This window comes from Rhamphochromis longiceps, linkage group LG7 (assembly GCF_057381845.1).
Source record: "Rhamphochromis longiceps isolate RC_006_pf linkage group LG7, R_longiceps_female_GT1.1, whole genome shotgun sequence".
Taxonomy (NCBI): Eukaryota; Metazoa; Chordata; class Actinopteri; order Cichliformes; family Cichlidae; genus Rhamphochromis; species Rhamphochromis longiceps.
The window spans coordinates 53,371,161-53,388,174 of NC_140563.1; the positions used below are offsets into that span (position 1 = coordinate 53,371,161).

The 17,014-nt window shown below is 41.0% G+C and overlaps 1 protein-coding gene across 7 annotated transcripts in view; it reads left to right on the forward strand.

The window, feature by feature from the left end:
• The window catches only part of dab2ipb (DAB2 interacting protein b), a 175,537-nt gene that overhangs the window by 35,323 nt on the left and 123,200 nt on the right, over nucleotides 1-17,014 (forward strand). For 2 of the 7 annotated variants that reach the window (XM_085414282.1, XM_085414283.1), the window contains exon 1: nucleotides 1,338-2,047. The exons of 4 other annotated variants lie outside the window; for them this stretch is intronic. In XM_085414282.1, the coding sequence (XP_085270408.1) occupies nucleotides 1,924-2,047 (124 nt within the window). In that variant the 5' untranslated portion in view covers nucleotides 1,338-1,923. Of the gene's footprint in view, nucleotides 1-1,336; nucleotides 2,048-17,014 lie in introns of those variants that run through there. One more of the 7 variants, XM_085414286.1, reaches the window with a different exon arrangement.

The window sequence follows — 17,014 nt, forward strand, 5'->3', positions numbered from 1 at the left end:
GTATTGTTCTTAAAAATCCTATATCAGCTGAGCTTTATCCACGTTCCCGCTACTTCAGCTTGCTCTGACGACTTGAAAATCAATGCAGTTTAACCATAGATTTGTCAAAGTAACCCAGCTGTCATTCACAGGATCATAACTGGGGACAAAAGTCTGATTCCCAGCTTAGAGACAGACTCCAAGCAGCAGTCTTTAGTGGAAGAAATCATGGCATATAAACCCGAGTATGGGCTTGCAGGCAGGACGTTTACCACAGACTATCTACACCGTGGCCATGTCCCAGGGAGTTTTTTTTTTTTTGCCCACACCAGTGCAGTCTTTGCTCATCACCCAACCTGTTTGCTCCCATTGACTCACCCAAATAAAATTCAGGTTGCTGGGTGGCTGTTTTGACAAAGAGGATGAGATGGAAGTCCAACTGGGCAAAACATGACTGGAATAGGAGTGCTGGAAACTGTGCTGTGCTTCACAACGTGACAGCCTTAAAGGGGCTAGAGGAGAAATCAGTGGACTTTGCTGGGACTCACTGTAGTCTCTTTTAAACATATTTTAACAAGCACGCAGTTAGATCTGCTTAGAAACCGTACCCAACATCAGAAAATGAGTATTAGAAATTTCCTGTGAAGTGACAGGTGAAACCTGTTTTATTTAAACACATTACATCATCTACGTTTTTGGAGTCACGCCAAGATCTCAAGAGCTCTGTAAGGTATTCAACAAAAATACTTATTTTCAAGGGGTGTCTCAGCAACTAACAGTTATTTGAAGTAAATCAGCTTTCAGGACTGGCTTCTCCAGAAAATCCAGCTCTGGAGCAAGTTTTTTTTTTTGTATGAATTAGCATTATGTGAAGTCAGGAAGAAGCTAAAAGCACTTCCATAACTAAGCCCTAATGTGCACACATGTCTGCATTTGTTCCATTGTATTTAGATGTGGACTATGGGCCGTCTTCTTCATAGCATGCAGTGATTGGCTGGTTTATCACTCTTTATAGCTTATTTACATTTGCTTCTGATAGGCTGTCACTCCCAGGCATGCTTTTTTTGCCTGAGGAGGCAAATTAGTGGCTGAAGTGTAAAACCTGGAACATGACTGAAAAAACTGGATCCGGAGCCACTGAATGTCAAAGGTTGTGACGTTTTATTAGCAAGTGTTGCTTCCTGCTCCAGAGTTTGTCTTGTGTGTGTGTCTACAGCAGCTTTAGTTTGATTGTGGGAGGGAACTGAAACCTGCTGTGATCTGATAGCTGGCTTGTTAACTCCATTCCACTGAAGGCTTTGCCTGTTTTCTAGGCATCCCAAACTTTTTCCCCCTGTTGTTCTCAGCCACATAGCATGTTGTCTTCTCTACACTCACAGGATTTGAGTTTCAGGGGGTGAGGACAGTTGTTTTGACTGTGTAAAGCTGTGTGACAAATTCTCCTTCGCTCCTGTTTGAATGTGAAGAACTGGCTTTGTGACTGTCTCTAAAATTCCTTTAGTGCACTCTTGCACTGGGAGCAGGAACAGCTTTCCTGTCATTCAGGATACACGCTCACACTATTCCGGACATCATGCCTTTGGGATCTCTGTGTGGGAAACTTTGAGGAGGGGGAGTGCTCAGAGGTTCAGAGCAGTAACCTGAGCTTGTGGGACAAGACACAAGTATTGGAGCTGAAGTAAATGTTCGATGGATTAATGTTCTCTTTCTTCAGAGGGAAATGGTTTCACAGTGGTGGGGATTTTGTTCTGACACTACCAATGAGGACTTGAGTAGATGTGAATCTCTCCAAGAGGACTCCTGAGTGAAATTTTGCCATAAATTTGAGTTGTGATCCATGAAAACCTCTCCTCACATTTTTCTGCGCCAGTAGCACCTCAGGAGGACTTGGATTTTAGTGCTGTTCATATTTTTTGTGTCGGATTCGGAGTGGGAAATCACACCATGGCTGGAGTTACAAGGAAGGGATCTGGGAGACCCTCATACTACTACAGATTCCTGGGCAAATCCCGACTGCAGCGTCAGCGGAGCCGGTCACGCAGCCGCAGCAGGCCGTCTGCCAGCAGGGGTAATAAATACTACAACTGCTAAAAAAGAAAAAAAGCTCACCATGCAGCAGTTTCAACCTCATGTACACAATGTTAGTTTAGATAAAAACTCGCTGGCAGGGCATTAATACTCATATAATCCGTGGCATTTCCTCTTTTCTAATTTTTGACATCTCTTCTGCATCGCTCATAGGAGAACTTCTCTTCTGGTAGCATTATTTTTAGTCCTGGCAACAACAAGCTGTGTGCTGCCGCTCATGTTTGTGTGTTCCTAAGAAGAAGTTTGAGTTTGTCAGTTGACAGTTTGGCGGAACTATTCGCAAAGTGATGCTGCTCTCACATTTCACCATCAAAGCTGGGAAGCTTGCAGTTCATCGCGAACCTGATGAATTCCACCCTGTTTGGGCACTCTGCCCACATGTGTGTTTTTTCTTATTAGCAACCAAGAAAAAGCTTGAAGTCTGTTAGTTTTTCTGCACTGCATAACTACTTTGTCTTTATTTATTTTTTGCCACTCTGTGCCCTCCAGCAGTGTGTTTGTTCACTTTGCTGCTTCTCTGGATCACTGTACATAGTGCTTGCAGTGTTCGAACTGCAAGGTTCTAGTGAGAAGTCTGCCCCCAAGGCTTTGCTAACATTACTTGAATGAATAGGAAAGAATTATCTCTGAAATCTTCAACCTATTGATTTTTTTCCTTCTAAGTGAGCTGAAGTAAGGTGCCAACCAGGATATGAAGAAGAAAACTATGATTACTAAGTGATTTACTCTGCAGTGGATGTGATGCAGAAGTTTCTAAAGTGAGGATAGTTCAGGAAAACATGTGGCTCTCGCTCACTGAGACTTAATGCTGTTTGTGCTCCATCTCTTCTATAGTAAGAGACGGACAAAGCTGGACCTGAGCGTGAGAGCGAGACAAATGCAGTGTGTAGGTGCCTGCTTTGTATGTCTTCGCTCCAGCTGATGAAAGAGATGCTTTGAAGTCTCCACTCTGTGTCATTCACTCCTCCAAAGAGATCGCGCACACGCATGCATGCAGACGTGCATCGAGTTTAAGTACAAAGGCACACGAAAACACGCTTTGCCTTGATCTCTGTGGCTAAGTGCAAGCTCCTTGCACAAAAAACTTTTACACACAGGCTGCAGATTGTTACGGTGACACACAGACGGGTAAAGTCAGCAGTACTGAAGTTACATTCCCACTTCTGTTTCATTTGGGAAAAAAAGAGCTTTCATTAGCTTGTAGGGTTAAATAAGATGCATATGCAGTAAGAAGAACAACATATGCTCACCGGCCACTTCGTTGGCTGCACCTGTTCAGTTGCTTGCAAGTGCAAATAGCTGATAAACCAATCGTAGGGAAACAACAAGTGCATTTACGTGTGCAGACGTGATCAAGGGGGATTGCTGAAGTTTAAACCAAGCAGTTTTCGGCATTTTCAAATTATGTTACAGTTTGCACGGGGTCACCACAGTTGGACAATAGAGGTTAGGCGCAATTTTCTTTTTCCGTCCCACTGTCGCCAAGTGCTTAGTCGTCTGATTGTTGGGGTTTTCTCTGAATTATTGCAGGGTGACTGTTGTTGTGATTTGGTGCTGTAGGAATTGAATTGAATCTTCTGATGGCTGCTTCCAGCAGGAAAACACACCATGTCACAAAGCTTAAATCATCTCAAACTGGTTTCTTGAGATTTACAGTGAGTTCACTGCACTCAAATGGCCTCCATAGTCACCAGACCTCAATCCAGCAGTGCACCTTTAGGATGCGGTCCAACAGGATGTGCATCACGAATGTGCAGCTGACAAATTTGCATCAACTGTGTGATGCTATCATGTGAATGTTTCCAGCTCTTTGTTGGATTTATGCCACAAAGAATTCAGGATGTTCTGAAGGCAAAAAGTAGTTCAAAGCCAGTACTAGGAAGTGTACCTAATGAAGTGGTCGCTGCATGTACGTATGTAGCTTGTGAGATGAAGTAAAAATAAAATAGCTAATTAAATTTGATGACATGTAAAATCAGCTACATGTTTACATGCAGTGTAACCAGGTGCACATATTTCAGTATTTTTGCTGCACCGTGTTAGCAGACTGCTTCAGAAGCTACTTGTTGTCCACCTTGTGTTAAACCAAAAAGGAAATACTTTCATTCCTCAAATGAAAGGTGGTGTATTATATTCTATTGAGCTAGAATATAATACACAGCGTACTTCTGCAATGAATTCAGCCCATTGTTTAGTTCACTTCGACTCTTTGGAAGCAGAGTATGAAGCTGCTTTCACACACTGCAGAGCACTGTAGCCCTGAACTTTTCTATACGTCACCTGACTCATATTAACCGGCCTTTAAACCGCCACCCTTCTAGTACCAAGTCTTTGTGATGTCAGGTTGTGCAGGTATGCAAATAGTGCAACTAGACATCTGAGCCTTCACTGCTTGTGAGTGAGGATCTTGTGTATTTGCAGTGGTGCAAACAGAATTAAAGCCAAGCTATATCTCACCTAATTCTCCAGAGAGGCTCGAGCCTTTACTAATAGAATAACATCGTTTTTCCTTTTTAGCACAAATGTAACACTTTTATTTTCATGCAGCCAAAAACGGGAGCCTGAATCAGTGCTATTGTTGCTCCAGATGGTTCAAAAGTTTAAATGAGCAAGTTTTGGCTTTGGCAGTCTTGCAGCTATTTCACAGCATTAGTGTGGTTAAAAACAAAGTAACTCTTTGTTATGCACATGTATGTTACGGCAGAGAAATCAAATCTATCTTGGTGAAATCAGATTCAATTTTTTTTATTCCTTACAGTTATGGAAGGTTTACTGCAGAAAGTGGACGGTTGCCTTCTTACTTGGGTGGCTGCACTTATTTTTGGTTCTTTTTGCACTGTCTTTGCAACTAGTAAGTACTTTAGCTTTGTCAGTCACGTCTAGATTAGCCGTACATTCTCTCGTCTCATCCAGAATGACTGCATTACCATAGAACAAATAGTACTACAACCACATAGTAGATTTTCTTTAATTTGCTGTAATGAGATCTGTGGGGAGAGAAGAAATAAATAAGAGGTCTCTCTGGTAAACACTTTAGTGTGCCTGAAGCAAGATGAGACGCTATTGTTGAGATGTGTCTCACATGTGAAGCGCAGCAGCAAAGCATGGAACAATAAAGTTTTGCTCACACCATATCTTGAGGAAGGTGCTGTAGCCTCTCCTGTCTATTGCACAGTCAGTGGCACCGATCAGATGGCAGCCGCATGAGCTCATGTGTTATTGTTTTCTGAGCGTGTGCTTGTCTGTGCATTGTTATCTGTGAATGGAAAATTTCAGGAAGGTTCACCCTCAGAATCACTCTGGATCTGTTTCCTCTGCTCTGCCAGGGCTGGCGACATTTACATACAAAATTATCGCTCGTCTGTAAAAGGGAGAGCGGCGCAGCCTGTTCTGACTTGCGTGTTTTGGAGGCCCCCCCCCCCCTGCAATCATGTAACTTGCATCTGAATTGTCCCCTGATTGGAGTACTGACTGTTTTTCACAACAGAATCCTTCATTTATCGCCTCTGTGTCAGACAAAGAGTCTTTGCATTACACAACAGCTTTAAAAAAAGTTAAAGGTAACTCTACTGAACTTTTTCAGCCTCCTCAGAGAGATGTTTTTGTTCGGTGGAACAAAATTGGGCCTTTGAAAACGATATCCTCCCATATTGACACATTTCTAACAGCAAAGTTGAGCTGTCATTAGTAGATCTTTCAGGTACAAATCTGACAACAGATATCAGACTTACCTAAAGAGTGTTTTTGGAAAGTTTGGATCTTTCTCTCCCCCCAAATCTGCCAGTTACTCTGAGATAGAAATGACTTGACTTTTTTTTTTTTTTTTGTCCATTGATCTCAGTCTGCTCTTGCATATTTTTTTTCTCCCTGACTTTTAAAGTTGGCAAAACATCACCTGAACACCACAGGAAGTGATTCTTTTCTCCCAGTCCTTCTAGATTACCTTGATTTTCCTTTCATCTGAGAAATCTTAGTGTTTTAAATTAGTTTGAGTAGTTTTAACTTCCCTAACCTTCATCCTGCTCCACAGAGTGTAAAAGAGATTTGTATTTTTGCCTTGTATGTCAGCCAAATTGGTTTGTGGATTGAAGTGCAGTTATCATCTTGGTTTTTTTGGGTTTATTTTGTGATGGATGTGACAAGTAAGAGGTGGATCTGAATGAGAAAACGATGACACTGTATGCTCAAAGGTCAGCTACAGTGTAACCAAGGTAACAGTATTGTAAATCTGCTCTATCAAATGAAACAAAATCATGTTATATTACATAGACATTTAACTCAGGAGCTTATATACTCAGGAAAATGCTTGAAGGTACAGTCAGTAATTTTTTGAGGGCATTTAATGGAAAAAGGATATTGTACTCATAAATAGACACAGTTACACACATCTATTAATAGACGCACGTCCTGTGCGTCTATTAATAGATGTGCGTGCATTAATAGATTTGGAGTGAGTTTGCGGTTTGTGGGAGCCGCCATGTTAACCCACCATATTTGAATACTGAATTCTCGCCCGGCATTGACAGCTGAGGTAAACTGTGGACTGACAGCCTTCTGTAGATGGGGGGGAAAAATTGTGGGGCAGATCTGGATCCACTGTAAACACTAGCAGAAAGATGCCGGCCACAGCCGTTATGAGCTACGGTCTAAATGTAATGTTTTTGCCACCATATCTATATTTATGGACTCAATTTATCAGAGATAAGAAAATAGAACTCTACAGAAAGAAATCCGTAATCTACTGATATCTAGTGGTGAACATTTTCTACACTGCAACACTAATAAGGCCATAAATCAAATAGGGAGTGTTGTCATTTTCTGACAGACCTTTTTATAATCTTTCATATGTTTTGCAACCATGAGGAGTCGCCCCCTGTTGGCCATTAGTAAGGATCATTCACTATTCAGACCTGGATACTAAGGCAGTATTTTATATATGGTCTATTTCCTTCCCCAGACCCTACTGGAAATAGCAAATTTATTCTGTTTCAGCTTCTTGTAAAACATTAGATGAGGTGATCTAAAAGCCAGTCTTTAAATTGGGAAGTAAAGTTGAAGGTTAAGGGTGTCTCCACTGCCTTTCAGGCAGCATTACAATAATGGCAAGACTTTGTGGAGATACAAACATGAGCTAATAAGTGAGTGTTAGCCATTCCCTCCTGCATTTAATCTTATGCTTCACTGCACTAATCAGATAATGGCTTTATAATAAAATTAAACAGTTTAATATGACCTGTGACCACTCAGTGGACTGTATGGATGCACAACAGCAAGTTTTGCAGTTCCTTAAAGTAAGGCAGAACTGCAGGAGAGAACAAAGGAGAGGAAAATTAAAAAAGAAATGCTACTGAAAAAGTTTAGTAGGACTTGTGAAGGGGAAAATTGACTTAGCTAGATGGTCGACGCAGAGGGTTTTATTATGTATAATCTGAATGTAAGAAGAGAGAGTACTGTAAACTCCAGTAAAACATGCGCATAGCATGAGCTAAAAGACTGCAGGTACACAGACAGGTTAGTGACTGGTCCATTGAGAGTCCTAACCATATTCAGTAGTGGTGCAACGGATCACGGTTGATCCGTAATCCGAACCGATCCCACGCCACGGTTCGGCACGCACGTGATCCGAAGATTCGAAAAAGAAGGGAAAAAAGTATGTGTATGGTGCGCGTGGTCAGTCTGTCAAGCGAAGGTCTGTCCAAGTGGAGGAGCAGAGGAGTTTTCGGTATTTAAGCAGCCCTTTGCTGCCCAGTCCGACCGGGCTAAAGCTATTACAAAAGCTACTGGGGTGTTTAGCTGCAGACGGGAGGCCGTATTCCGTTGTGCAAAACAAGGGGTTTAAACTATGATGAATGTGCTTGAGCCATGCTATGATATCCCGTTGTGTCTACTTTAGTGGCAAGATCGTTCCAAGCATGTATGAGCAGGAAAAAATTGAAGTTGAGGCTGAACTGTCCTAGGCATCTTCTGTTGCCCTAACTACTACAAATGAGTGGACCTCCAGGGAAACGGAAAGCTACGTGACAGCTCATTATATCACAGTGGAGTGCGATATAATGAGCGGTATGTATTATTGTAGGGTCTACCTTACAATATAAAGCGCCTTGAGGCGACTGTTTTTGTGATTTGGCGCTTTATAAATAAAATTGAATTGAGTGGTAGATACAAAGCCCTGCACTGCCCTATATTGAACCATAATTTTTTTTTTAATAATTGCGTGGAATGAGTCTTGAGTTGAATGTTTTTAACAGGCAAAAAATACTTCAATAAGTGAATAAGTAAATGTTACATTTTTGTCTTTTTTTGCTGATCCGAAAATTGATCCGATCCATGACTTAAAACCGTGATCCGATCCGAACCATCAGATTTTTTTATCCGTTGCACCACTAATATTCAGTGCAGTCACACAAGTAACAACTGCATCAAATAGCACAACAGCACAGAAAGCGCTGCTGCCGACAGTCTGCAAGAAAGTGTTTGAATTGCTCAATAACAACTCAATAATGCATTACCACTGACAGCTATTGCTCGTAATCATATTCTCAATGGGTCATTACCGAGAAACACTTTTGATCCGTGCTACTGCGTCACGTTTAATTTATGTCAGGTTGTTTATGCTGTGTGCGAGTGCTTGTGTTTGTTCGCGCTGATATCTACTGATGGGAAGTGAGGACCGAGTTCGGGCTTATAGATGGGGAAATGCGTTGACAACAATTCAGACAGCCGTGGTGACTCAGTTTCTCACTCCCACGTCACATTCCCACTGAAACTCAGGAAGTCAAATAAGTCCGCATTCTGGCTTTCTGTCCCTGAGTGTTCAGCTGCTTTAAATTTTAACATGTCAGAGAGAGAGGGGGGTAAAAAAGAGGGTATTAGAGCTAAGTGGTGCCAGGTTCAGCCTCAACTTCAATGCCAAAGGAATCACTTTGCTGTTTTCTCTAAAACAGATTAGCCCTTTGATCTGTCTCTGCAGCTTGCTCCCGAGCCTCCTCTCTGTGATTAAAGTCATGTTTTAGTAAAGACTTCACTAATCAACACAGGCAACATGATTCTTTCGGTATTTTTGACTTCATTCTCCGCAGATGCGTACAATCAGGTCGAGAGGCTGGAGAATATGTGGGATCAAGTTTGCGTGGAGAAAAAAGTATTTCCCACTGACTTTGCCAGTTCTGTATTAAAAGGATGAGTGATAATGTTATCGCTTTGCCTCAACGATCATATAATAGAAAGCAGAGACGTGAAACGGAGAGACAGCTAATATAGCAGTGTGGCAGTAAAGTGGAGCCATCAGAACCTCTCTGCATCAACGCAGTGTTTAACCCAGGATTACTCTCAGATCTTTACTGAAGTCTGTGTCCTTGTTTACCCCCCAACCCACCCACCAGCCCGGTGAGTCATGGAGATGGGCCAGACGATGCAGTGTTTCTGAGCACCCAAAAAAAGACTCCACTAACAGCCTGACAGGTGCAAGCAAATTCCCCCCCGCCCCCCAAATCCATAGATATCAACTCAGATTACAAGGCAGGAGTAGTTTTTGCGAAATAGCTGCAGAAATATAGAAGATTATTGCCTGTCAACATGCAGCGGACTGTATGTGTCACTGAAAATGGTTATTTTCTTATGGTATGTGCAAGAACACAGAAACACAGTTGACAGTGGAAATTGTGAAAATGGGACGTTAATGATATCAGTTGGTGCATTTTAGCCATCGTCATCCTTAAATTAACAGAATTCAGTTTTATTTACAGTATATAGCGCCAAATTACACCAGCAGCTGCCTCAAGGTGCTTTACAATCATACAACATAGAAACTGTAAATTAAACAACCTCCTGTGAGAAGCGCTTGATGACAGTGGGAACAAAAAAGCAGAACCAGGTTCAGGGGGGGGGAGCCGTCTGCAGTGATCGGCTGGTAGAGGTGGAGGCATTAGCACATTTAAACAACAGAAGCTGACCCAAAGGGCTTTAGAGACAGGCGTGTTTATATTCCAGGTCTCAAAAAAACATTCAAAATACATGAAAAGCTGAAATGTGTGTTTTGTTGTATTAACTAATTATTGGGGAAAGTAAAAATCACTGATATTTAGTGGTCAAAAATGTGCAAATTAATGATGATTCTTCTCATAAATCATGACATACTGCTCTCTCCTACAGCCACCATTATAGGTTAAAAACACCAGTATCGGTTTTGGTATCGGCAACACTGGCCCTGTATTTAATGGGTATTTGATAGATAAAATCTGCAGTATCCCACAGCACTACCGAGTGGGGGTTTAGGGCACAGAGGTGAGACAAAAGGCTCAGTGTGGAAGATAGCTAAGTAATGATTAAATGCAGAGTGATGTTTAAACACAAAGTTAAAAAACAGACAAAAAGAATAATCAAAATACAACGACACTGAAAGCACTGTAGCGCATATTGTGGTTTGTATTGTTGGGACTTGTCTGTAATAATGCGATCGACAAAACACAAAGATTGAGAACAAATATTGTGAAGCCAGGAGGCTGGAGTTTGAGTTCACCGTGTGCAGTTTGTATTCCTCAGAGGAAAACATTTTAAAGGCTTGCACAGAGGACTGCGTGAGCACCTTAGTTAATATGGTGCACCATCGCTTGACTCTGAAAGAGCTCCAGGGCATCTTGACTTTGACCCCTCAAGTCTCCAAGAATCTTAAGGGGGGAAACTTGTCTTCCACAAGTCTGATAACTCCCATAGAAGTTCAGTTCGCCTGAAGTCTGGTGACTGTTAAAGTTAGCGAATATAATTGATATAGTCTTCAAACCCTTCAAACCATTCGGTGATAGTGGAAGATGCAATTCCCGTCAGGATACAAGTGTTTTCTCACACTCAGAGCAACTCTGTATTGATTTGCAGTGACCCTTTCCTTCAAGCTGACCCAATCATGTCAGGAAAAGAGCTCCACAGATTCCCCTCACTACAGGGACTCAAAGGTTTGGGTTTTCCCTGTAATTTGTCGGGTCAGCATGGGACACTCGCTCCATATCTGTGTGAGTGCTAGTGCACTAGTGGATGTTATTGAAGTTAGTAGGATATCAGCCAGCACTTACAGGAATGCTGCAGCTGAGTCGCCCTCTGCACAAACACAAACTTCCTCCTTCTTTGCCCCACTTCTCCTCCTCCTCCATCCCTCTCCTGTGCTTTTCCATAACAAGCTGCACACAAAGGCACGAATGCGCCAAGCTAAACACAAACCAAAGCTGCTCTCTTTCTTCATATCACTTGCATGTTGTTGGATGTGGATCTATTTTCCTTGTAGATAAGAAGTAGTCAGCTGTTCCGCCGCTGGATGCTTTGTGCATCAGTACTTGTAATTTATCCATCAGCTGGTTGCACAAAGCTGACAGAAAGCTGAGGCTCTACATTCCTCATTGAGGTGTTAGTATTAAATTCAAGGATGATTTCATGTTTCTTTGATGTGCGTTTGCGTGTTGACTTAGGGATGGACCTTGGTGCCCAATCACAGCTAAGTGACCGTCGTTTGTGTCTGCACCAGTGACTTTTGCAGGCTGAAATAATTCTCTTTTATTCCCTGGTGTCGAGAGCCTCTCCAAGGAGACTGAGCAGCACCTCTTTATCGCCCCATCATCCCCGCACTGAGTAAATACAAATCCCATAGGTCAAAAGTCCAGCGCTGTCCCCACAGCTCAGCGTCAACACATCATGGTTTCTGTGTACATGTGAGGAAACAGATGCAAACAGATCTCGCTCACCAAAACATGCTTTAGAATAGCCATTAAGTTTGATGGCTCAAAGCTGTGGTCGCGGTACAGCGTGTGCCTGGGTGGGCCTCTCCCGTGACTTCTGTTACATAGACTGAGCATGAAGTGAGATATTCCACTAAAAAGACCTGAGATCTGAGAAAAAATTAAAAGTTAGTTTAAAGTCTAAAAATTGAGTTTCTTTTAGTTGAGGGGAAAACAGAAAAACGATGTATTTGTGAAGCAGCCGTGATGAGAGCCGGGGTGGACTGAGACAAGATAGTCATCCAGGTAGAGAGAACAGAGCAAACACAGTCTGACAGCCTGTGATTTTATTTATTTCTTTTTTTTCTGCAAGTTTTCATTGGTCTGAAGTGAAAGAGACAGAGTGTGTTTGTGTGCGTGTATGTGTGTGTGTGTGTGTTATCTCTCTTCTGCTTTTTTCCCCCTCCTGTCATAACACAAGAACTCTGCAATCTCTGCGGGGGCTATTTTCCAACCCTGAGGGTATAGACTTCTTGAAACACTGATAACAGGATCCTGTAGTTAAACCTTCAGTGCATTAGCACAGTGAGCACAGTTTTGCTGCTGTTGTTGTATTTAAACCTTGGTAAATGGCCTGCATTTGTATAGCGCTTGACTTAGTCCCTAAGGACCCCAAAGCGCTTTACACTACATTCAGTCATCCACTCATTCACACACTGGTGATGGCGAGCTACATTGTAGCCACAGCTGCCCTGGGGTGCACTGACAGAGGCGAGGCTGCCGGACACTGGCGCCACCGGGCCCTCTGACCACCACCAGTAAGTAACGGGTGAAGTTCTTGCTCAAGGACACAACGACTGAGACTGTCCGAGCCGGGGCTCGATTAGTGATTGGTTTCAAGTCGTTCCATAGATCTGTCAAACTTCAGGAAAACTTTCAGCTGGTTTTACTGTTGTCGCTTTTATAACACCATATTTGGTCACACAGTGAAGCTGTTTAAATAAAATCATGTTTTTGCTTTACCACTAGTATTTAAGGGGAAACTGTTCTAGATGCCAAGCAAGGTTGGCGCTAAAAAGGAGTCCATCTACATTATAATAACCTTTAAATACCTGTAAATAAAGGATATATTTAAAAGATGGTTCTAAATGCAGTTTTGGTCTCTATACATAGTTTCTCTTCCACACAACAACTCTGAGTGCAGTGATTTAAACCCCCCCCCCCCCAAAAAAAAAAACAACAACATTTTAAACTACCTTAACTAATTCAATTGAGTAAGGGGTGTGGCTGCCTTGATGTGTCCGTTAGGTATCATCCACTACAAGTTATTAAACTGGACCTCTGTAACGTGTCTGTGCTGTTTGTCCCTTTTGGATCATCGTTAATAGGTTAGTATTATATCTTGCTGTGTAGTTTAAATCATCCCAGAAGTTTCTGTTTCAGTTTTAAGTGGTTTATTAGTTACTTGGCACTAATTAGTCAATATATGAGTTTATAAATGCAACATGCTAACTAGCGGTTGCGGCTAATTTTAGTACTCAACAATTTCATCCAACTTCTGATTTAAAAAAAACAAAACCTGGCAGTGTCCAGAATACTAATGTTGAAGCTTCTTTTTGATTGATTTATTAATGGTTAAAATACAAATGTAATACAATAGACAAAGAAGTGTGTGTGTGTGTGTTACAATGATGTCAAATAAACATAATGAAAAAGTTACAAATAATAATGGCTTTTAAAACCTTATTGTTTAAGAATAAATTGTGGGTACGCAGAGTTCAATTTCCTCCAAGAAATGAGGTGGTATAGCGTTGTCTTTGAGAATTTGCATTTATGAATGTGGAATTTGGGAAAGAGTCAAATCAAACTGATGAGGTGAAATGCTTTTGAGCTGCTCTCACTAAAGTCAGAACAACCAAATAAAGAGTAAAGGCTGTCTAAAAGTAAATGGAAATAAATAAATAGGAGCTAGTCTCTGGGAAAATCTCACAAAAAGCGCACAGTGTATATGTATCACTCTTATATTTTTATACAAAGTTTTTCTATGAATTAATGTAAAGGGGGAAAAAAAGGGAAAAATCCTAACATTTCTAAACATCATGAACAAACAGACAGAATGGCTACAAACACAATGCAGAACCCTTTTGGGTTTATTGGTAAATTTGTATCTGGTCTGAGTAACTGAATAGTAAACCTTCATTGTTGAACTACTGATTTGCCAGGAGAATACTATTAGATGACTTGTATAGAATAGAGCTTCACAAAACATCTAACCAGTATAGCTCGTAGTTCCCCCAAGAACACACATGGAGTTAAACTGTAGCAACATGGATTAATGTTTTATATACTACAAAGGAACGGTATAAGAATTATAAATGGATCTGATTTAGGGTAATACCGGTATAATGTTAGGCAACGATAGGAAAATGAAATATCGCAATAGAATATGAGTAAAACGCGCATGCGCAGTGCCTTTGTTTTCATACGCACATGGCCGATTGTTGAGTGAAACAGATGAACCAGAATTGGTTTGTAAAAATGGTGCAACTTCAGTGATGTGGAACTGGTTTGGTGTTTGTCCGTCAGATACACGACAAAGCACATTTTTTTTGCAGAACATGCAAGCGGCCGTCGTTATTGTCGTATTTGTCGGACTAAGATGCTCTTAAATCTGGGAGTAATCTGGGTCCTAAACGCTGTATGCTTCAGGTCAAACGAACACTGCAGCATCACTGAGAGTTAAAAACTGTCTCAATCCTTTCATCTTTAATAAAACGATCAGCATTGCTGCTTAACCAGGTGAAACTATGAAGTTTAACTTCCAGCCATCCATGAAAACAAAAGTTATTACATTTAACGGAGTTAGAAGTTAGCAGGAAGCTAGCGGAAGTTAGCTCGCTAGTTTCGCTAGTTACCTAAGCATGATATAGCATGTTCTGACTGAGAGATTTCTGAAAAAATTCAAACGTACAGCTCTGCTATCACTTCCAACATAAATGAAGACAGGAAACTAAACAGCAGTGACGTTTGTAGGGTTACTGAAGTTGGGCTAGCTGCTGGTATATAATGATGTGCTACGTGATCGCTAGCGACACAGCTATGTTAGCATAACATAAACAGTGAAGCTGGAGGACGAACACTAACACTTTTCCACTTATAAAAGTTAACGTGAAGGTTCCTCATGGTTAGAGACAAATGCAATCACATGGCAGGATGCTGTAAACGGACCAAACTTCAGTCAGGAGAACAACTGAGATAATCCATCCACAATACAAGGTTAGTCATTAATATACTGCAGCAACATGGGAATAGAGCAGAATTCATTCATTAATAAATCAATGGTACAGAAGTGGAGGAAGCAAGAAGAATGAGTTTAATAAAGTTTGATTTATCTGACTGCTTTGTTTCGCTTAATGTGCCTTATAATCCCGTGCAACTTATGGTCCGAAAAATACGCACTGCACACTGCAGTTTAATGTTGCAAAGCACCTCTTTTTAACTTCAGTGGATATTATACATGGTTATGCTCAGGATATGTCAGCCCATTTCTACTGGAAATGCCTTTTGGTTAAACTTTCAGCAAGGAATTTGCATTTGCACTGTTACATTTTTATAAAGCTTTAATGTACATAAAAACCAGCTTCTTGTTTAAGTGAAAATAAATGGAAGGTTGTCTTTTTGCGCTAGTAATGTTGTGGAGTTGTATTTTGTCTCGCATCAATTATATCGTCGGTTATATCGTTATCGCAAATTTTCAAATATATATCGTGCTAAATATTTTTGGCCATATCGCTCTGCTCTAATCTGATTATTATGAACAAGCGAGTGCAAGATTCATTAAAACCCTTGGTAGGACCTCAAAATCCCATCCTTTCGTGAACCTCGGGACCAAAAAATGGTCCCGCCCCAAAAGTGCTCTAAAAATGTTATATATCAATATTTTTTTCTACTTTAAATTAGTCAATCTTTTAAAACTACTTCTGCTTAAAATATCCATGTCAAGTTTTAATTATATTTTCATTGTTTTAACCCTTTAAATCCCAGTTTTATTACATGAGCGCCCTGTTTTTTTAGCCCCAAAAAACAAAAAAACTAAATATTTTCCAAAAAAAACATTTGAAGTAATATTTGTTTGTTATTATAATTAGGCCTTTAGATGGACTAAAGATTGGCACCAACAGTCATTTCGATCGCCTTTTATTTTTTTTCCAGGAGCGCATTTCATAAAATGCACACTATCGACCACGCCCAAAAAGTCCTATAAAAAATTTATATATTAATATTTTATTCCACTTTAAATTAGCCAATCTTTTAGACCTACTTCTCCTTGAAATATTCATGTCAAGTTTTAATTACATTTCGCGGATTTTAACCCTTTATATCCCGGTTTCGTCACATGAGCGCACTGCTTTTTTTGCCCCAAAAACATAAAACATAAAATATTTTCAAAAAAAAACATTTGAAGTAATATTTTATTGTTATTATAATTAGGCCTTTAGATGGACAAAAGATTGGCACGAACATTAATTTCGATCCGGTTTTAATTTTTTTTGCAGAAGCCAAAAATGTCCCCAGGCGGCGCTGCTGCTCCTGCTCCCCCGGGGAGGAGTGCCTCTGCCGCGGGTGTGTTTCGCGCAGCGCCGGAGCATATGGTTCGGTTCCCGTGTCTGCAGCACACACTTCCGCTACCACGTGAAAACAAATACGTCATTTCCTGTTGATTAAAAAAAATTAATGCACCCTCAAACGAACCTAAGGTCAGAAAATGGTCCGGAACGAGCAGCGGGCCAAGCTGCTGCTGTACGCGGGAAATTAGTCTGCCTTTTCCGGGTATCTGTCTCGAGCAGGCCGCTGGAGAACATGTGTATGTTCCAGCAGGCGTCACATGTGGAGCAAGGGCGCCACCCGGTGGACAAATAAAAAAATTACAACTCTAAGGCCTGTAGTCCAAAACGAAACCTAAGCTGGAAACCTGACAATTCCTTTGACCGTAATTTTTCTGGCGTGAAAAATAGCGTTTATAATGGGTTTCAATGGGGCACAAATCGGCCACGAGGTTCGATAGTGGATGTATGCCTTTTATTCAGCCATTTAAGCTCATTTAAAAAACTCAGACTGAAATTTTAAAATAAAATGGGAAAAAAATACATGTTTGAAAATTTGGCTATACTCCATTAAACACAGTGGAAATGGCGTGGAATTAAAAAACGCAAAGGCCACGAAATGGTCCCAGGTTCTACAGAGGG